Raw genomic sequence first — 23,875 nt, 5'->3', positions numbered from 1 at the left:
AAGAAGAGGAGAAAAAAACCATAACATGACAAGGCTGCGTTTTAGAGATGTACGATACCATCAATATCAATATAGCTCCGTGCAAAATGTATATTGTGTTAGTACAAGGGGGACACGTCCATTATAAATCAAGGTAAAACAATATATTTTGCCAACTCCCACGTCTCGGCTTATTTAGGAGCAGCAGCAAGATTCAGAAGTGCGACGCCTACAGTGAGTGCAGTAAGTACTAAACGTCATAAATCAGCTGAAACATGCAGCCAAGGATCTGACATCGCCATTTTATATTGCATGCTCTTAGTTCTTTGAATGTCATTGTAATAATGGATTGGAATACTTTAACCTCCACGCTGACTAAGTCAGTGCAGCAGGAAATACATCAGAAACAAGATTGGACAACCTTCTTAAGCTAAGCTTAATATGCAGGAGGTAATATGCAGGAGGTAACAGCGCTGAGATTGCAGGCTATCTGGCTGAGCTGGAAACAATCGTATCATCAATGAGTCTGCTGACCTTTGGAGATGTCCAACAATTGCTGTTAGCAAAGTCAATTGGATGATGTTGTTGCGGTATGATTATTGGATTATAACGCAGTAGATGTTGTCAGTGCAGCAGTTCAACTGTAGCTTTTGTCTTACTGATAATAATTCTATGTTCAGTGGAGTTTATAATACAAACCCCGTTTCCATATGAGTTGGGAAATGGTGTTAGATGTAAATATAAACAGAATACAATGATTTGCAAATCCTTTTCAAGCCATATTCAGTTGAATATGCTACAAAGACAACATATTTCATGTTCAAACTCATAAACTTGATTTTTTACTAATACACCCCCATACCATCACACATGCTGCCTTTTACACTTTGCGCCTAGAACAATCCGGATGGTTCTTTTCTTCTTTGGTCCGGAGGACACGACGTCCACAGTTTCCAAAAACAATTTGAAATGTGGACTTGTCAGACCACAGAACACTTTTCCACTTTGTATCAGTCCATCTTAGATGAGCTCAGGCCCAGCGAAGCCGACGGCGTTTCTGGGTGTTGTTGATAAACGGTTTTCGCCTTGCATAGGAGAGTTTTAACTTGCACTTACAGATGTAGCGACCAACTGTAGTTACTGACAGTGGCTTTCTGAAGTGTTCCTGAGCCCATGTGGTGATATCCTTTACACACTGATGTGGCTTGTTGATGCAGTACAGCCTGAGGGATGGAAGGTCACGGGCTTAGCTGCTTACCTGCAGTGATTTCTCCACATTCTCTCAACCCTTTGATGATATTACGGAGCGTAGATGGTGAAATCCCTAAATTCCTTGCAATAGCTGCTTGAGAAAGGTTGTTCTTAAACTGTTCAACAATTTGCTCAGGCATTTGTTGACAAAGTGGTGACCCTCGCCCCATCCTTGTTTGTGAATGACTGAGCATTCCATGGAATCTACTTTTATAGCCAATCATGGCACCCACCTGTTCCCAATTAGCCTGTTCACCTGTGGGATGTTCCAAATAAGTGTTTGATGAGCATTCCTCAACTTTATCAGTATTTATTGCCACCTTTCCCAACTTCTTTGTCACGTGTTGCTGCCATCAAATTATAAAGTTAATGATTATTTGCAAAACAAAAAAAGTTTATGAGTTTGAACATGAAATATGTTGTCTTTGTAGCATATTCAACTGAATATGGCTTGAAAAGGATTTGCAAATCATTGTATTCCGTTTATATTTACATCTAACACAACTTTCCAACTCATATGGAAACGGGGTTTGTAGAATAGTATTTGACTCGATTTTTTATTACTGATTTGAAAAACTTTTGTCCGTCAAGTGCAGGGGTGTCAAACATACGGCCCGCGGGCCGGAACCGGCCCCCAAGGAGGTTCGATCAGGCCCGCAGGATAATTTGAAAGTGGAAAAAATGCATAAAAGACATGGAATTAATATTTTAAATTCGCTGCAATTCATGGATTATCCGCTAAGGGGCGCACTCTTTCCATCAGAGTAGAAGACAAGCCGCATCACTGAGACAGACTGAAAACAGCAGACGGTATCAATTTTCTCAGTGATGAATATCAATAAAACAAAAATGCGTTCAAGGCTCACAAACAAGCACTTAAATGACATTCTGAAAGTGACAGCTAGTCAGGACATGACACCTGGTGTTGATGCACTTGTACAGGCCAAAAGATGCCAAGTTTCAGGAACAAATACAAGTCCAGACTAGACTAACACCTTTAAAATGCTGCCTTAGATACTGTTTGCATTGAAAGAATACAGCTCTGTGAAGATGAATCCTTACTGTGGTGATTTAAAAAATGTGCACTTTAATGTTAGTCAGCAGCTTCAAAACAAAAGTTGTGTGATGGAATTCTACTGTTCATACAACTCCATACATTTTCAGTATGTATTGTATGTGTATGTATGTTTCATGTATGAAGTTTACAGATTTACAGGACAGGCGAACACTTTCTTCATTACACATTTAAAATCACTCTCCTTAGTTTGTAAGGTGTACGCAGGGATTACATTTAGATTTTATATGCGTATGTGTAAGTGGTTTAAAAATTCCTTTCTTTAAAAGTCTCATTTAATCTTAAAGTGCATTACTATATTTTTCAGTACCAATTAAAGTTTTGTGCCTTTGTACAATCAGTGGGATCAGTTGCAATGCATATTTGTGAATGATAAAAGTAAATTGCACATTTGTCTAAGGAAATATGAGGTGTTTCATGAAATGTTTTGTAAAAGGATAGTTCATTAAATTTCAATATTTTCCTAATGTTCTTGTGCTTCTTTACACCAAAACAAAGGAAAGACATGATATTTTGGTTATTTAAAGCAGAGTATGGTATAATTTTAATGGTCCGGCCCACTTGACATCTCCCTAGACCGTATGTGGCCCACGATGCGAAATGAGTTTGACACCCCTGGTCAAGTGACTTAACTCCTTGTGTTCTCACCTGAGTGTGCCCATTGACCACTACCTCTTCTGCAAAGCGCACTTTAACTGGATTACTCCTCAGACGAGCTCTCTTCTCTGCTGACATGATAGATGATTTGGGATTCTGCAACACACACACACACACACACACACACACACACACACACACACACACACACACACACACACACACACACACACACACACACACACACACACACACACACACACACACACACACACACACACACACACACACACACACACGCACACGCACACACACATTCACACCTTTATGTTTGAGTGGAAGCACACTGGCTGAACTCAATGCAAAGACAAAAGCAAATACTGTATTTTTCGGACTATAAGTCGCAGTTTTTTTCATAGTTTGGCCGGGGGTGTGACTTATACTCAGGAGCGATTTATGTGTGAAATTATAAACACATTACCGTAAAATATCAAATAATATTATTGATGTCATTCACATAAGAGACGAGGCGAATGTCAGCAATCGTCACACACAAGTCAACCAATAAAAATTTGGCGGGGGCGAGTCATGGCAGAAGTGCATTGTGGGTCATGGGATGCTACCTGCTACTATGTCCGTAAGTATAAAAATGGATCATTTCAACATTGGTGGTAACTAGGGATGTCTAATAATGGCTTTTTGCCGATATCCGATATTCCGATATTGTCCAACTCTTTAATTACCAATACCGATATCAACCGACACCGATATCAACCGATATATACAGTCGTGGAATTAACACATTATTATGCCTAATTTGGACAACCAGGTATGGTGAAGATAAGGTCCTTTTTAAAAAAATTAATAAAATAAAATAAGATAAATAAATTAAAAACATTTTCTTGAATAAAAAAGAAAGTAAAACAATATAAAAACAGTTACATTGAAAGTAGTAATGAATGAAAACGAGTCAAATGAAGTGTTAAAGGTTAGTACTATTAGTGGAGCAGCAGCACGCACAATCATGTGTGCTTACGGACTGTATCCCTTGCAGACTGTATTGATATATATTGATATATAATGTAGGAAGCAGAATATTAATAACAGAAAGAAACAACCCTTTTGTGTGAATGAGTGTAAAAAAACAACAACAACAAAAACGATACCGATAATAAAAAAACCGATACCGATAATTTCCAATATTACATTTTAACGCATTTATCGTCCGATAATATCGGCAGGCCGATATTATCGGACATCTCTAGCGGTAACTTATAAAAACTGAGAAGGGCTGAACAAAAATGGCACCGAAAAGGAAATGATATACTGCAGATTACAAGCTGGACGTAGTGAAATATGCAGCAGAAAACGTCAAGAGGAAGCGGCGTATTGTCTACCTTTGGAGTTGGCAGAGTCGTTTAGAAGCGACACAGAGGAAGAAGATTTCATGGGATTTAGCGATTAGGAGTGACAGTAAACGTATAGCATGTTCTATATGTTATAGTTATTTGAATGACTCTTACCATAATATGTGAGGTTAACATAGCAGTTGGTTATTTATGCCTCATATAACGTACACTTATTCAGCCTGTTGTTCACTATTCTTTACACATTTTAAATTGCCTTTCAAATGTCTATTCTTGCTGTTGGCTTTTAGCAAATACATTTCCCCAAAATATGCGACTTATACTCCAGTGCGACTTATATATGTTTTTTTCCTTCTTTATTATGCATTTTCGGCCGGTGCGACTTATACTCCGGAGCGACTTATACTCCAAAAAATACAGTAATTATTCAACATGGAGTGTTAGCCAGACTCAAAAGAGGTTTGTAAACTTGCACAGCGTAATCAGGGAGCAGGAATGGGGACATTCATGTGGAAGTGAAATGCTTGAAATAAAGACAGATGTTCACATGAGCTATGGTGAAAGTGTGCAGCGGGAACTTCTTCAATGTCTGCTTTATACTCACAGTCATGTGCCGGAGGATGGTCACGGTTATACAATCCTCCAGGTCCCTGTGCACAAAAACAACACACAGATCATTTTCTTGTCCAGCTGTCAAGTAAGCACTTTCCCCAACGACCTTTGCCCTCAACTCGCCAAGCCATTCTGACATACACACACACACACACACACACACACACACACACACACACATACACACCCGCACACACACACACACACACACACACACACACACACACACACACACACACACACATACACGCACGCACACACCCGCGCACACACACACACACACACACACACACACACACACACACACACACAAACTAAGCTAACACACTCCTTTAAACAATGAAAAACTTCTAATAACACTGCTTTTTACTGGCTGGACCATACACACACACACACACACACACACACACACACACACACACACACACACACACACACACACACACACACACACACACACACACGCACACACATTGACACGAAACACGTGCTGGTAACTGGAAAGTTTTATCGATCTGATCTGTTGTTTTAATTACAGTATATGTGTACAGTATATTAGTCAATTACATTCTAATCAGATGAATCAGACTTTTGCATTTTTAGGCTGCTAGCGTTGCTATATGACGTTGAATGGTCAGGCCAATGACGTTGAATGGTCAGGCCAATGACGTTGAATGGTCAGGCCAATGACGTTGAATGGTCAGGCCAATGACGTTGAATGGTCAGGCCAATGACGTTGAATGGTCAGGCCAATGACGTTGAATGGTCAGGCCAATGACGTTGAATGGTCAGGCCAATGACGTTGAATGGTCAGGCCAATGACGTTCAATGGTCAGGCCAATGACGTTGAATGGTCAGGCCAATGACGTTGAATGGTCAGGCTAATGACGTTGAATGGTCAGGCCAATGACGTTGAATGGTCAGGCCAATGACGTTCAATGGTCAGGCCAATGACGTTCAATGGTCAGGCCAATGACGTTGAATGGTCAGGCCAATGACGTTGAATGGTCAGGCCAATGACGTTGAATGGTCAGGCCAATGACGTTGAATGGTCAGGCCAATGACGTTCAATGGTCAGGCCAATGACGTTGAATGGTCAGGCCAATGACGTTGAATGGTCAGGCCAATGACGTTGAATGGTCAGGCCAATGACGTTGAATGGTCAGGCCAATGACGTTGAATGGTCAGGCCAATGACGTTGAATGGTCAGGCCAATGACGTTGAATGGTCAGGCCAATGACGTTGAATGGTCAGGCCAATGACGTTGAATGGTCAGGCCAATGACGTTGAATGGTCAGGCCAATGACGTTGAATGGTCAGGCCAATGATGTTGAATGGTCAGGCCAATGACGTTGAATGGTCAGGCCAATGCATATGCCGCTGCAAAGATGAGTTAGGAGGCTCTGTGATAAAATGTTGCTTTAAAATACATCTCGATGGGACTTTAGATAAAAACTGTTGCCAAGTTTTGCACAAATAAATTACGTATATTTAGTCTAACATTCCCCAAAAAATTTTGTGTATGACATTCTGAGAATAAAACTGCATTTGTGTCAAATATTCGTTTTGTTTTTTTTTAAGTTAATTTTAATTATGTAAGCAAGTCATTTATTTTTGATTAATCATGATTAATCAGAAATCAAGAGTGTGAATAATCTGATAAAAAAATCATCATTTGCCAGCACTTATTTTTATATATATGTGTGTGCACTGTACATACATACATACATATTTCTATATACTATACATATATATACTGTATATATATATATACACTGTACATACATAAATACATACATACATACATATATATATGTATATACACATATACAAATACACACATATATATATATATGTATATATATATATATAAATATATAAGAGATGTCCGATAATGGCTTTTTTGCCGATATCCGATATTCCGATATTGTCCTACTCTTAATTTCTGATTCCGATATCAGCCGATACCGATATATACAGTCGTGGAATTAACACGAATTGGGAATTTGTGAGGTTGAGGTGGGCGGGGGTTAGCGGGGGGGTGTATATTGTAGCGTCCCGGAAAAGTTAGTGCTGCAAGGGGTTCTGGGTATTTGTTCTGTTGTGTTTATGTTGTGTTACGGTGCGGATGTTCTCCCGAAATGTGTTTGTCATTCTTGTTTGGTGTGGGTTCACAGTGTGGCGCATATTTGTAACAGTGTTAAAGTTGTTTATACGGTCACCCTCAGTGTGACCTGTATGGCTGTTGACCAAGTATGCCTTGCCTTCACTTGTGTGTGTGAAAAGCCGTAGATATTATGTGACTGGACCGGCAAGCAAAGGCAGTGCCTTTAAGGTTTATTGGCGCTCTGTACTTCTCCCTACGGCCGTGTACACAGCGGCCTTTTAAAAAGTCATACATTTTACTTTTTGAAACCGATACCAATAATATTGAAACCGATCCCGATAATTTCCGATATTACATTTTAAAGCATTTATTGGCCAATAATATCGGCAGTCCGATATTATCGGACATCCCTAATATATATATATATATATATATATATATATATATATATATATATATACAAAACCCAATAAATACATACATACATTTATATTTATGTATATATACACATATATATATACACACATATATATTTATATATATATGTATGTATATATATATGTATATATATATATATATATATATATATATATATATATATATATATATATATATATATATATATATATACATACACACACACACACACACACACACACACACACACACATAGATATAATATATATAAATTATTCAAACACATAATTTACTGCAATTGATTGCAATCATTACAAATTCGTAAGTGTGATTACTTTGATTTCACATGCTTGGAGCAGGGGAATCGCTTTATCACTTTACGAGATAAAACATTATCTTCAATGAGATGGGAGAATGTCTATAAATGTTATGAACTCCTGTTTCCATGCCATGGTTAGTTTGATTAATGCTGCGCGGAGAAGTGTTCACAGCAGAGCAATTCCACCGGCTGATGTTATGTCGTACTTCTTTCCACGGCAAACTGTTTGAGGCAGAATCAACAGCACCTCTGCTGGTGGTAGCCGAGTAGTGCACTTTAGCGTAGCTTTAGTTGCCTCACGACATGATTCATCAATTATCAGTACCATTGAATTGACAGAATCTAATCATTATTATGTCCAACCCTAATAGAGAGATAAAGAGATATCTTACTTAATCAAATCAACCCATTTAACCTAATTACCGTATTTTTCGGAGTATAAGTCGCTCCGGAGTATAAGTCGCACCGGCCGAAAATGCATAATAAAGAAGGAAAAAACATATATAAGTCGCACTGGAGTATAAGTCGCATTTTTGGGGGAAATGTATTTGCTAAAAGCCAACAGCAAGAATAGACATTTGAAAGGCAATTTAAAATGTCTAAAGAATAGTGAACAACAGGCTGAATAAGTGTACGTTATATGAGGCATAAATAACCAACTGCTATGTTAACCTCACATATTATGGTAAGAGTCATTCAAATAACTATAACATATAGAACATGCTATACGTTTACTGTCACTCCTAATCACTAAATCCCATGAAATCTTATACGTCTAGTCTCTTACGTGAATGACATCAGTAATATTATTGGATATTTTACAGTATTGTGTTCATCATTTCACACATAAGTCGCTCCTGAGTATAAGTCGCACCCCCGGCCAAACTATGAAAAAAACTGCCACTTATAGCCTGAAAAATACTAGCTCCATCCTATCTTGCTGACTGTATTGTACCATATGTCCCGGCAAGAAACCTGCGTTCAAAGAACTCCGGCTTATTAGTGATTCCCAGAGCCCAAAATAGTCTGCGGGCTATAGAGCGTTTTCTATTGGGGCTCTAGTACTCTGGAATGCCCTCCCGGTAACAGCTAGAGATGCTACCTCAGTAGAAGCATTTAAGTCCCATCTTAAAACTCATTTGTATACTCTAGCCTTTAAATAGACCCCTTTTTAGACCAGTTGATCTGCCGTTTCTTTTCTTTTCTCCTCTGCCCCCTCGCCGGGTTATTCCAGTTCCGGTGACCATGGATGAAGTGCCGGCTGTCCAGAGTTGGGACCCGGGGTGGACCGCTCGCCTGTGCATCAGTTGGGGACATCTCTGCGCTGCTGACCCGTTTCCGCTCGGGATGGTCTCCTACTGGCCCCACTATGGACTGGACTCTTACTATTATGTTAGATCCACTATGGACTGGACTCTCACTATTATGTTAGATCCACTATGGACTGGACTCTCACTATTATGTTAGATCCACTATGGACTGGACTCTCACTATTATGTTAGATCCACTATGGACTGGACTCTTACTATTATGTTAGATCCACTATGGACTGGACTCTCACTATTATGTTAGATCCACTATGGACTGGACTCTCACTATTATGTTAGATCCACTATGGACTGGACTCTTACTATTATGTTAGATCCACTATGGACTGGACTCTCACTATTATGTTAGATCCACTATGGACTGGACTCTCACTATTATGTTAGATCCACTATGGACTGGACTCTCACTATTATGTTAGATCCACTATGGACTGGACTCTCACACTATTATGTTAGATCCACTATGGACTGGACTCTCACTATTATGTTAGATCCATTATGGACTGGACTCTCACACTATTATGTTAGATCCACTATGGACTGGACTCTCACTATTATGTTAGATCCACTATGGACTGGACTCTCACACTATTATGTTAGATCCACTATGGACTGGACTCTCACTATTATGTTAGATCCACTATGGACTGGACTCTCACTATTATGTTAGATCCACTATGGACTGGACTCTCACACTATTATGTTAGATCCACTATGGACTGGACTCTCACTATTATGTTAGATCCATTATGGACTGGACTCTCACACTATTATGTTAGATCCACTATGGACTGGACTCTCACTATTATGTTAGATCCACTATGGACTGGACTCTCACTATTATGTTAGATCCACTATGGACTGGACTCTCACTATTATGTTAGATCCACTATGGACTGGACTCTCACACTATTATGTTAGATCCACTATGGACTGGACTCTCACTATTATGTTAGATCCATTATGGACTGGACTCTCACACTCTTATGTTAGATCCACTATGGACTGGACTCTCACTATTATGTTAGATCCACTATGGACTGGACTCTCACACTATTATGTTAGATCCACTATGGACTGGACTCTCACTATTATGTTAGATCCACTATGGACTGGACTCTCACTATTATGTTAGATCCACTATGGACTGTACTTAGAGGGGGTGTTACCCACATATGCGGTCCTCTCCAAGGTTTCTCATAGTCATTCACATCGACATGTGGGCTCTGTACCGAGGATGTCGTTGTGGCTTGTGCAGCCCTTTGAGACTTTTGTGATTTAGGGCTATATAAATAAACATTGATTGATTGATAATCATCTTATCTTCAATGTTCTATTGCCAACATATTTAGAGATAACCTTGGTCTGTTTTGTATGCTTCGTACCGCACTTCCACATTACCTTTAGTTTTGCAATGAGGTACAATTCTGCCAAGGGAGGTTTCCCAAATAATTTGCCTTAAATTGTGGAAGGCGACGCCACACTTGATTGCTCCTCAACCTGTGAAAATGTTGAAGGGACGCAGTCTGGCTCTGATCTAGCAGAATACTGCATGGCTTTCTTTAAAGGCCTACTGAAAGCCACTACTAGCGACCACGCAGTCTGATAGTTTATATATCAATGATGAAATCTTAACATTGCAACACATGCCAATACGGCCGGGTTAACTTATAAAGTGACATTTTACATTTCCCGCTAAACTTCCGCTTGAAAACTCCTTTGGATAATGACGTATGCGCGTGACGTAGCCAGTGAAACAGAGGTATGGCTTCCCCATTGAAGCCAATACAAACTAGCTCTGTTTTCATCTCATAATTCCACGTGATTCTGGACATCTGTGTTGGGGAATCTGTTGCAATTTGTTCATTGCATTATGGAGAAAGAAGCTGAGCAAGCAAAGAAGAAAGTTGTCGGTGCGAAGCGGAGTATTTTGTGAGGGAAGTCAGCAACACAACACAGCCGGCGTTTCATTGTTTACATTCCCGAAAGATGCAGTCAAGATGGAAGAACTCGGACAACAGAGACTCTTACCAGGAGGACTTTGACTTGGATACACAGACGCCTGTAGAGAACTGGGACACCACAGACTCTTACCAGGATTACTTTGATTTGGATACACAGACGCAGACGCGGTACCGTGAGTACGCAGCTGCACTTCCAAACATTTGATCGCTTGCCCGTACGTGCGTGTCACGTACGTAACTTTGGGTAAATATATAAGCTTTATGAACCTTGGGTTAGGTGAATGGTCCTTTGGGCTGAGTGATTGTGTGTGTTGTGCAGGTGTTTGAATTGTATTGGTGGGTTGTATGGACGGGAGCTAGGAGCTAGCAGAGGAGCTAGCATAACAAACACGCAGGTGTTTTTATGCGGGATTAATTTGTGGCATATTAAATATAAGCCTGGTTGTGTTGTGGCTAATAGAGTATATATATGTCTTGTGTTTATTTACTGTTGTAGTCATTCCCAGCTGAATATCAGGTCACCCCCGCCTCTCACAGCATCTTACCTATCTGAATAGCTTCAACTCCCCACTAGTCCTTCACTTGCACTTTACTCATCCACAAATCTTTCATCTCGCTCAAATTAATGGGGAAATCGTCGCTTTCTCGGGTCGAATCGCTCTCACTTCATGCGGCCATCATTGTAAACAATAGGGAACTTTGCGGAAATGTTCAATTGACTACGTCACGCTACTTCCGGTATAGGCAAGGCTTTTTTTATCAGATACCAAAAGTTGCGATCTTTAAATCCTTTCAGCAAAAATATGGCAATATCGCGAAATGATCAAGTATGACACATAGAATAGATCCGTTTAAATTAAAAAAAATCATTTCAGTAGGCCTTTAAACTGTACTGTGGGGCTGTGCATGGACAAATTACGAAAGAGGCGTTCCTATGTGCAGCGTGAACCCATGTTTGGCCGTCGTTCTCACCTTAAGATGTTTTCTATCTGATCAGCGTTCAAATCCTCCAACGCTGTATCATTAATCTGCAACACCTGGTCCCCAGGGTAGAGTATGCCATCTGCAGGACTCCCTGCACACACACACAGAAAATGAAAAATGGCCAAAACCGGATTCTGCTTGCATATGTGGGCTGGTTGCTTCTTTTAGAGCAGATTAAATAAGATCTATTCTCACAGAAGTAGACGTACACACACACACACACACACACAAAATGACACATTAGGTTATTCAACATGGCTGACTCAACAAAAGAGCTCTCCAGGACGTGAGGGGTTACAGTTATTCTGGGTCTCTCCCAGCTTGGCTCCACGCGACTTTCTCTCGTTTTATTTATACTCGTTTGTCTACAGGAGAGAGAGAGAGTGCGACTGAGGCTTATTCCAGCACACACTCACTCTCACAACACAAAAAACCCACACATGTGCGTACAGTAAAGGCATACGCCCACGCACGCACGCCCCATCTGCCTGGCAAAGCCCCGTCTGCCCATGAGATGCATGCAGATATATGCACACATGTTGGCACACACTCGGGCTCACTCATGCCGCACACGAGTCCACAAGCGTCGCCCCTCCCCTCCCCCCAATGAGCTTACGTGTCACTTCTGCTAATATCACGATCGTTGCAGTTTTTCGAGACCCCTCCCTTCCTCTTTGTTTTGCCTTGCGTAAAACTCATCCACAAATGTTCCCAAAAAGGCAATCACAGCCTAATTCTCACATCTCCCTCATCCTCTATTTCTACTGAATCATGTCTTCTTCTTTGTATTGCTGACAGAAGGCAGTTTCAGCTGATCATTTTTTAATAATGTATTCATAATGGACCCTAACCACCTCACCATAAAGCAGAAGAAAATGATTTCTCATGGCAAAAAAACCCTGTAAATTATGACATGCATGCTTGTGAAATTCTCTTTTGCTCAAAAAAAAAAAAAAAAAAATTATTAGCAATGTCCGATAATGGCTTTTTTGCCGATATTCCGATATTGTCCAACTCTTAATTACAGATTCCGATATAAACCGATACCGATATATACAGTTGTGGAATGAACACATTATTATGGCTAATTTTGTTGTGATGCCCCGCTGGATGCATTAAACAATGTAACAAGGTTTTACAAAATAAATCAACTCAAGTTATGGAAAAAAAATGCCAACATGACACTGCCATATTTATTATTGAAGTCACAAAGTGCATTATTTTTTTTAACATGCCTCAAAACAGCAGCTTGGAATTTGGGACATGTTCTCCCTGAGAGAGCATGAGGAGGTTGAGGTGGGCGGGGTAGGGGGGCGGGATTGAGGAGGGGGATGGGGGGGGGTGTATATTGTAGCATCCCGGAAGAGTTAGTGCTGCAAGGGATTCTGGGTATTTGTTCTGTTGTGTTTATGTTGTGTTACGGTGCGGATGTTCTCCCGAAATGTGTTTGTCATTCTTGTTTGGTGTGGGTTCACAGTGTGGCGCATATTTGTAACAGTGTTAAAGTTGTTTATACGTCCACCCTCAGTGTGACCTGTATGGCTGTTGATCAAGTATGCGTTGCATTCACTTGTGTGTGGGCTAGAGCCGCATATATTACGTGACTGGGCCGGCACGCCGTTTGTATGGTGGTAAAGCGGACGTGACGACAGGTTGTAGAGGACGCTAAAGGCAGTGCCTTAAGGCACGCCCCCAATAATGTTGTCCGGGTGGTGGTTGGGAACCACTGGACTACGGTGTCGACACGGACTACAAAGGTGGACGCGCGCAATTTTTCAGGACTTATGCAGATCCCAAATACACATCAGCAGGTACCAGAAGGTAAGAAAAGTTGCTTTTGCATAATATTGCGAAACAAAACGCCAGATAATGTTTTACCTAATACACACACCAAAATAATACTGGTATGTTGAAGCACAGTACAATCCATCGAGCGATGCGGCTTCATAGCTTACCAAAGTCCTACTAAAACATTTTGATAGATTTTGAGCGCCGTGTGTAATGTTCTATATTTTGGTGCTGTTTACTTGAGTCATATTAGAGTCTACACATATCTCTTATGTGTGACTGCCATCATATTGCAGTCTACACCTATCTCTTATGTGTGACTGCCATCTACTGGTCACACTTACCATTTCACCATGTACCAAATAAAATAGCTTCGAGATCGGTAAGCACAACCAAAATGATTCCGTACATTAGGCGCACCGGGTTATAAGGCGCAGTCTTGAGTTTTGAGAAAATGAAAGGATTTTAAGTGCACTTTATAGTCTGAAAAATACGGTAAATGAAATTTGGTTAATGTTGAGTGATAATTAAATTCAGTCAGCAACGCGAAGCCATGATATTGAAATAATACCTAAACGGCGGACATTTATCCATGAAAATATGGACAAGCTGCTAATGGGAGAAGCTGTTGATGGTGTGTTTGACAGAGAAGCAGCTGGAAAGAGATACCGTAGAAAATCCATTCTCCAAGGTAATTGCTATTACATTACTATTACATAGTATTAATACACAGCTTCATAAAACTACTGTAGTTGTTTGTAGTACATTTGATTGTATTGTTTTTACACACTATTTATTTAAATTAAGATTAAGATTTTTATTAAATGAAATTTGGTTAATGTTGAGTGATAATTAAAGGGAGCCAATAACGCGATATTGAAATAATACCTTAATGGCGGACATTTATCCATGAAAATATGGACAAGCTGCTGATGGTGTGTTTGTCAGAGAAGCAGCTGGAAAGAGATACCGTAGAAAATCCATTCTCCAAGGTAATTACTATTACACTACTATTACATAGTATTAATACATAGCTTCATAAAACTACTGTAGTTGTTTGTAGTACATTTTATCGTATGGTTTTATTTACACTATTTCTTATCTAACGGTTAATTTTTCTTTTGAAAGGTATGTTACATGTTAAAATTGTGAGGTTTTGAGAGGCCCAACCAGCAGTGAGATTGACTTCAATTAGTTTCAAATGGTAGATGCTGATTTGAGATACAAGTTAAAAGCGTCCTCACATGACCAAGTAAGATTGTAAGTTGAGGTACTACTGTATTAGTATTGTTATTATTAGATACTAATAAAGAATCATACTTGATTATTGTTCAAATTCAACAACATTTTTATAAAATTGTAACATTTGAGAGTTGACATTTTAAAGTAAAAGTACTTTTTTGTGTCCTCTGCATTCGACCCATCCCCTTGTTCACCCCCTGGGAGGTGAGGGGAGCAGTGAGCAGCAGCGGTGGCCGCGCCCGGGAATCATTTTGGTGATTTAACCCCCAATTCCAACCCTTGATGCCGAGTGCCAAGCAGGGAGGTAATGGGTCCCGTTTTTATAGTCTTTGGTATGACTCGGCCGGGGTTTGAAGTCACGACCTACCCATCTCAGGGCGGACACTCTAACCACTAGGCCACTGTGGTTAGAGCAGTGTTTTTCAACCTTTTTTGAGCCAAGGCACCATTTTTTCATTGAAAAAATCTGGAGGCTCACCACCAGCAGAAATCATGAAAAAATGAAACTCAGCAGCCGATATTGACAGTAAAAAGTCGTTGTCGCAATTGTTGGATATGACTTTAAATCAGGGGTCACCAACCTTTTTGAAAGCAAGAGCTACTTCTTGGGTAGTGATTAATGCGAAGGGCTACCAGTTTGATACACACTTCAATAAATTGCCAGAAATAGCCAATTTGCTCAATTTACCTTTAACTCTATTATTATTAATAATTAATGATATTTACACTTAATTTAACAGTTCAAAAGAGGAGAAAATATGAAAAAAATGACAATTAAAATTTGAAACATAGTTTATCTTCAATTTCGACTCTTTAAAATTCAAGATTCAACTGAAAAAAAGAAGAGAAAAACTAGCTAATTCGAATCTTTTTGAAAAAAAAAAAATAAAAAATTATGGTACATCATTAGTAATTTTTCCTGATTAAGATTAATTTTAGGATTTTGATGACATGTTTTAAATAGGCTAAAATCCAATTTGCACTTTGTTAGAATATATAACAAATTGGACCAAGCTATATTTCTAACAAAGACAAATCATTATTTCTTCTAGATTTTCCAGAACAAATTTTTTCAAAGAAATTAAAAAGACTTTGAAATAAGATTTTCTAAATTTGTCAGAATGTTTTTTTTTAATTTTACTCATAATAAGTTTGAAGAAATATTTCACAAATATTCTTCGTCGAAAAAACAGAAGCTAAAATGAAGAATTAAATCAAAATTGATTTATTATTCTTTACAAAAAAATTACTTGAATATTGATTTAAATTGTCAGGAAAGAAGAGGAAGGAATTTAAAAGGTAAAAAAGTATATGTGTTTATAAATCCTATAATCATTTTTAAGGTTGTGATTTTCTCTAAAATTGTCTTTCTGAAAGTTATAAGAAGCAAAGTAAAAAAATTAATGCATTTATTTAAACAAGTGAAGACCAAGTCTTTAAAATATTTTCTTGGATTTTCAAATTCTATTTGAGTTTTGTCTCTCTTAGAATTAAAAATGTCAAGACCAGCTTGCTAGTAAATAAATAAAATTTAAAAAATAGAGGCAGCTCACTGGTAAGTGCTGCTATTTGAGCTATTTTTAGAACAGGCTAGCGGGCTACTCATCTGGTCCTTACGGGCTACCTGGTGCCCGCGGTGCGTTGGTGACCCCTGCTTTAAAGCATAACCAAGCATGCATCAATATAGCTCTTGACTTAAAGTGCTGTCACCACTTTTTTGGCGTTTTCCTGTGTGTAGTGTTTTAGTTCTTGTCTTGCGCTCCAATTTTGGTGACTTTTCCTGTTTTGTTGGTATTTTCCTGTAGCAGTTTCATGTCTTCCTTGAGCGCTACTCCCCGCATCTGCTTTGGTTTAGCAATCAATAATATTTAAGTTGTTGCTATCCTTCTTTGTGGGGACATTGTTGATTGTCATGTCATGTTCGGATGTACTTTGTGGACGCCATCTTTGCTCAACACGCTGTAAGTCTTTGCTGTCGTCCAGCATTCTGTTTTTGTTTACTTGGTAGCCAGTTCAGTTTTAGTTTTGTTCCCTAAGCTTCAATGCCTTTTCTTAGGGGCACTCACCTTTTGTTTATTTTTGGTTTTAGCATTAGATACCTTTTCACCTGCATGCTGCCTCGCACTGTCATCTGCATATTGTGATCACGACAAACCATATTCCGACATCTACAAAGCAATTATCTACCTGCTGCCACCTACTGATATGGAAGAGTATAACATTGTTACGCTGCTGAGCTCTAGACAGCACCGACACTCAACAATGGCACATTATTTGCAGACTATAATTACTTGTTTGCAAAAAATATTTCTACCCCAAATAGGTGAAACTAGATAATCTCCCACGGCACACCAGACTGTATCTCACGGCACACTAGTGTGCCGCGGCACAGTGGTTGAAAAACACTGGGTTAGAGTATAATACATCAGCAACTTGTCGTATTGCCGTTAAAAGTCACCTAACCTGAAAATTGATTGGATTTAGAAAAGGTGAGCAGGTGTCTCTGCTGTTCAAGTGGGTCTTCTGGCACCCGGCCTGGCAAACTGAATGCCAACAGAATCAACGTGTGTGTGTGTGTGTGTGTGTGTGTGTGTGTGTGTGTGTGTGTGTGTGTGTGTGTGTGTGTGTGTGTGTGTGTGTGTGTGTGTGTGTGTGTGTGTGTGTGTGTGTGTGTGTGTGTGTGTGTGTGTGTGTGTGTGTGTGTGTGTGTGTGTGTGTGTGTGTGAGAGGAAATCCGGCGTGCGGTGAACGGTCACATAGAGCAGGTGGCCACTTGTGGACTCATTCACATAAAGACAGTCTTTAGCACACTCCATGTATACCTGTGGCCACATCCCTGACCAGCAGGGGCGGGTTTGTGGTGAGGATGAAGCCGTGTCCAGTACTGCGGTCCAGGACAGGATCCCTGGTAATCTGCAGGGACAGCTTGGCTTGGTAATTCTGATTGGACAGGCTGTTGGAGCGTTGCGACCTCCCATCTCCTAGCAACCGCTCTCTGGGAGGAGGGAAAAGAGGGTAAGAGGTTACCTGAGGGATATTGTAAGACATTTTTGGGGGGACCAAAGGGGGTTGAAAACTGCACAGGCCAGTGATTATAAGCAACATCTTGTTGTTTTTTAACAAATTAACACTGCAATTCATTCCAGGACTTTTGGTATATGATGATGTAGTCTGTCATACACCACTTTTTTAAGGACATTTGACATATTTGGGCCTAAATTAGGTAACTTAGGTCTGGTTTATGTATACGTATGACAGCCCAGTTATTGTCTTATTTTCTATGATGTTGTAGGAGATCGATAAAGATATTCAACAAGATCAGGGGTCTGCAACCTTTACAATCAAAAGAGACATAAAGAAAAATAGAATACAGCCGCAAAACATAACACAGTTTATAAACTTTTACAAGTTTTCATCTTTTTTAGTTTGCAGGAAAACCATCCATCCATCCATCCATTTTCTACCGCTTGTCCCTTTTGGGGTCGCGGAGTGTGCTGGAGCCTATCTCAGCTGCATTCGGGCGGAAGGCGGGGTGCACCCTGGACAAGTCGCCACCTCATTGCAGGGCCAACACAGATAGACAGACAACATTCACACACTAGGGACCATTTAGTGTTGCCAATCAACCTATCCCCAGGTGCATGTCTTTGGAGGTGGGAGGAGCCTATCCCCAGGTGCATGTCTTTGGAGGTGGGAGGAGCCTATCCCCAGGTGCATGTCTTTGGAGGTGGGAGGGGCCTATCCCCAGGTGCATGTCTTTGGAGGTGGGAGGGGCCTATCCCCAGGTGCATGTTTTTGGAGGTAGGAGGGGCCTATCCCCAGGTGCATGTCTTTGGAGGTGGGAGGGGCCTATCCCCAGGTGCATGTCTTTGGAGGTGGGAGGAAGCCGGAGTAGAACCCACGCAGTCACGGGGAGAACATGCAAACTCCACCCAGAAAGATCTCAGATGAACTCAGGACTACTCAGGACCTTCGTATTGCCACCGTGCTGCCCGCAGGAAAAGCAATGTTTTGAAATTAAACTCTTCTTCCTTTTCTCTTTTGGCAAGTATTCATGGTTAGCTTACGTGATACATGGCATCTATTGCGTTGGATAAGTGCAGAGTTTGGGTAAAGCGCACAATACCACAAAAGGCAAACACAGCTCATTAGCATTAAAGTGACTGACACCCAAAAGAGTGTGTTCCCAGGAGGGATCCCTCACTAAAAGCATGTTAGCACTTTCTAAATTCAACCATCCAGGCTACATTTTGAAAACATACTACTGTATAGTGGAACCTCTGGCAATTTTATGCTCTTAATTAGTTGAAGTCCTATTGCGATCACAGGACGCACAACTATGCAGATGACAGCCACATCTACGTTTCACTGTCAGCCTGTTCATTGTTCAGTGTGTGGATGCAAAATAAATGTATTCAACTAAACTCAGACAAAACTGAAATGATTGTCTTTGGCTTATATAAGCAAAGAGAAAATATTATTAGTCACCTTGAGACCCTCTCACCTAATAATCAGGTTAGAAATCTAAGGGTAATAATGTACTCAGACTTGAACTTTAAAGGCCTACTGAAAGCCACTACTAGCGACCACGCAGTCTGATAGTTTATATATCAATGATGAAATCTTAACATTGCAACACATGCCAATACGGCCGGGTTAACTTATAAAGTGACATTTTACATTTCCCGGGAAACTTCCGGTTGAAAACGTCTATGTATGATGACGTATGCGCGTGACGTCAATCATTGAAACGGAAGTATTGGTACCCCATTGAATCCAATACAAAAAGCTCTGTTTTCGTCTCATAATTCCACAGTATTCTGGACATCTGCGTTGGTGAATCTGTTGCAATTTGTTTAATGAACAATGGAGACTGCAAAGAAGAAAGTTGTAGGTGGGATCGGTGTATTAGCGGCTGGCTGCAGCAACACAACCAGGAGGACTTTGACTTGGATAGCAGACGCGCTATCCGACGCTAGCCGCCGACTGCACGGATGATCGGGTGAAGTCCTTCGTCGCACCGTTGATCGCTGGAATGCAGGTGAGCACGGGTGTTGATGAGCAGATGAGGGCTGGCTGGCGTAGGTGGATAGCTAATGTTTTTAGCATAGCTCTGTGAGGTCCCGTTGCTAAGTTAGCTTCAATGGCGTCGTTAGCAACAGCATTGTTAAGCTTCGCCAGGCTGGAAAGCATTAACCGTGTAGTTACATGTCCATGGTTTAATAGTATTGTTGATCTTCTGTCTATCCTTCCAGTCATGGGCTTAATTCTTTTGTTTCTATATAAGCCCGATGCTATCACGTTAGCTCCGTAGCTAAAGTGCTTCGCCGATGTATTGTCGTGGAGATAAAAGTCACTGTGAATGTCCATTTCGCGTTCTCGACTCTCATTTTCAAGAGGATATAGTATCCGAGGTGGTTTAAAATACAAATCCGTGATCCACAACAGAAAAAGGAGAGAGTGTGGAATCCAATGAGCCAGCTTGTACCTAAGTTACGGTCAGAGCGAAAAAAGATGCGTCCTGCACTGCACTCTAGTCCTTCACTCTCACGTTCCTCATCCACGAATCTTTCATCCTGGCTCAAATTAATGGGGTAATCGTCGCTTTCTCGGTCCGAATCTCTCGTGTAAACAATGTGCAGATGTGAGGAGCCTTTCAACCTGTGACGTCACGCTACTTCCGCTACAGGCAAGGCTTTTTTTTATTAGCGACCAAAAGTTGCGAACTTTATTGTCGATGTTCTCTACTAAATCCTTTCAGCAAAAATATGGCAATATCGCGAAATGATCAAGTATGACATATTGAATGGATCTGCTATCCCCGTTTAAATAAAAACAATTCATTTCAGTAGGCCTTTAAATGACACATTAAGTCAATAACATCAGCAGCTTTTTACCAACTGAAAAACATTGCCAAAATCAGAGGACTAATCAATCAATCAATCAATCAATGTTTACTTATATAGCCCTAAATCACGAGTGTCTCAAAGGGCTGCACAAGCCACAACGACATTCTCGGCTCAGATCCCACATCTGTATTATTATCATAAAGTTTAAATCATTCTTAGAAAGACTAATCTCTGCTTTGTCTCAAGCAGGTTAGACTACTGGAATGGACTTCAAACCGGGCTCTCTAAATGAGCTTTACATCCAGAATGCTGCTGCTCGAGTCCTGACTGGAACCAGGAAATATGACCATATGAGTCCAGTGGCACTGGCTCCCTGTTACTTGGAGAAAATACTTGAAAACAGCTCTCCTTGCGTACAAGTGGTTTCATGGTATTGTGCCAAAGTGCATCTCTGACATGTTAGAACCATATGAACCATCTTGGATCTCAGGGAGTGGTATCCTGCTGCTGTCCAGAGGCAGGACCAAACATGGTGAGACTAAGGTTCAGTTTATTGCTCCCAAAATCTGGAATAGTCCTCCAGAAGATGCGACAGGCCTCAACGTTGGCAATGTTTAAATCCAGGTTGAAAACATTTAGTTGTGCATATGACAAATGTATTTTATCTACACTCTTTGATTGTAGTTTGAAATTGTATGATTATTATATTCTTATTAGAGATGTCCGATGATTTCGGACTGCCGATATCATCGGCCGATAAATGCTTTAAAATGTAATATCGGAAATTATCGGTATCGGTTTCAAAAAGTAAAATGTATGACTTTTTAAAAGGCCGCTGTGTACACGGCCGTAGGGAGAAGTACAGAGCGCCAATAAACCTTAAAGGCACTGCCTTTGCGTGCCGGCCCAGTCACATAATATCTACGGCTTTTCACACACACAAGTGAATGCAAGGCATACTTGGTCAACAGCCATACAGGTCACACTGAGGGTGTCTGAATAAACAACTTTAACACTGTTACAAATATGCGCCACACTGTGAACCCACACCAAACAAGAATGACAAACACATTTCGGGAGAACATCCGCACCGTAACACAACATAAACACAACACAACAAATACCCAGAACCCCTTGCAGCACTAACTCTTCCGGGACGATAAAATATACACCCCCCGCTACCCTCCCCCCCTCCCCACCTCAAACCCGCCCCGCCCACCTCAACCTCCTCATGCTCTCTCAGGGAGAGCATGTCCCAAATTCCAAGCTGCTGTTTTGAGGCATGTTAAAAATAATAATAATATCCCTGGGATTTATATAGCGCTTTTCTAAGTACCCAAAGTCGCTTCACATGTTTTTCTGAACCCATCAATCATTCACACCTGGTGGTGGTAAGCTACTTTCGTAGCCAAAGCTGCCCTGTGGTAGAGTGACGGAGTGGTATCAGCACTTTGTGACTTCAATAATAAATATGGCAGTGCCATGTTGGCACTTTTTTCCATAACTTGAGTTGATTTATTTTAGAAAACCTTGTTACATTGTTTAATGCATCCAGCGGGGCATCACAACAAAATTAGGCATAATAATGTGTTCATTCCACGACTGTATACACTAGCGTTCAAAAGTTTGGGGTCACATGTAAATGTCCTTATTTTTGAAGGAAAAGCACTGTACTTTTCAATGAAGATAACTTTAAACTAGTCTTAACTTTACAGAAATACACTCTATACATTGCTAATGTGCTAAATGACTATTCTAGCTGCAAATGTCTGCTTTTTGGTGCAATATCTACATAGGTGTATAGAGGCCCATTTCCAGCAACTATCACTCCAGTGTTCTAATGGTACAATGTGTTTGCTCATTGGCTCAGAAGGCTAATTGATGATTAGAAAACCCTTGTGCAATCATGTTCACACATCTGAAAACACTTTAGCTCCTTACAGAAGCTACAAAACTGACCTTCCTTTGAGCAGATTGAGTTTCTGGAGCATCACATTTGTGGGCTCAATTAAACGCTCAAAATGGCCAGAAAAAGAGAACTTTCATCTGAAACTCGACAGTCTATTCTTGTTCTTAGAAATGAAGGCTATTCCACTAAATTGTTTGGGTGACCCCAAACTTTTGAACGGTAGTGTATATCGGTATCGGTTGATATCGGAATCGGTAATTTAGAGTTGGACAATATCGGAATATCGGCAAAAAAGCCATTATCGGACATCGCTAATTCTTATTTTTGCCTTCTTGTAATTCCTGTAAAGAATTGACTTGTGCTCCATAAATAAACTTGCCGTGCCTATTATCATAAACTTATTATTACACAATGTTCATCATTATCTACAATAGCATAATGTGGGACATATATTGAATATACATCAGGAGAATGGTGTAGATGTTTTCTTCATTCTCAATCAAAACATGGCAGTTTTTTTGTATCCACTTTTCCCCTGTAAGTTGTTTTAAATGCTGTGAAAGCAGTTTGTGGGTGTGAGCTCAGCATTTTCTTGGTGGGTGAGAACATTTTCTGGCCTAGTCTGTTGAATCTACAGACAGTGGCCATCTTCATTCCCCTGAAGAATGTGGTGAATGATGTTACAAGTTCAAAAGGAAATGTGAGTTTGTATATGTACCTGCTCAGTGATTCTCTCGTGCGACGTATTATGGTTCCCACCACCTGCTGCACTCTGCTTGCCCTCCTCGCTGGAGACCTGCTCCGACATCGCTCCTTCTCCTCCATTTATCTGAGGAGACAAACATTTCATCTTCAGACACTGAACTTTCAGAAGCACAACAAAGTGTATCGCAGTGCAGATTCATCTCCATAATTGCAATCTCATCTTCTTTCAACTCCTAAGTCAGGGGTGTCAAACTCATTTTAGTTTAGGGGGCGCATGGAGGAAAATATTTTCCCACGCGGGCCGGACTGATAAAATCATGGCATAATAATTTAAAAATAAAGACAACTTCAAAATTGTGTTCTTTGTCTTAATTCGGCCAAA

At 40.3% G+C, this 23,875-nt stretch overlaps 1 protein-coding gene across 2 annotated transcripts in view; it reads right to left on the bottom strand.

Moving 5' to 3' along the window:
* The window catches only part of frmpd1b (FERM and PDZ domain containing 1b), a 108,570-nt gene that overhangs the window by 42,389 nt on the left and 42,306 nt on the right, over positions 1-23,875 (bottom strand). For both annotated transcript variants that reach the window (XM_062045992.1, XM_062045993.1), the window contains exons 3-7: positions 23,507-23,617; positions 17,853-18,025; positions 11,989-12,091; positions 4,874-4,919; positions 2,954-3,058 (exon numbers count right to left, since the gene is read on the bottom strand). In XM_062045992.1, the coding sequence (XP_061901976.1) occupies positions 2,954-3,058; positions 4,874-4,919; positions 11,989-12,091; positions 17,853-18,025; positions 23,507-23,613 (534 nt within the window). In that variant the 5' untranslated portion in view covers positions 23,614-23,617. The remainder of the gene's footprint in view (positions 1-2,953; positions 3,059-4,873; positions 4,920-11,988; positions 12,092-17,852; positions 18,026-23,506; positions 23,618-23,875) is intronic.

This window comes from Entelurus aequoreus, linkage group LG04 (assembly GCF_033978785.1).
Source record: "Entelurus aequoreus isolate RoL-2023_Sb linkage group LG04, RoL_Eaeq_v1.1, whole genome shotgun sequence".
Taxonomy (NCBI): domain Eukaryota; kingdom Metazoa; phylum Chordata; class Actinopteri; order Syngnathiformes; family Syngnathidae; genus Entelurus; species Entelurus aequoreus.
Note: the sequence above shows the minus strand (reverse complement) of the source record. Positions and strands in the feature narration are given on the sequence as shown.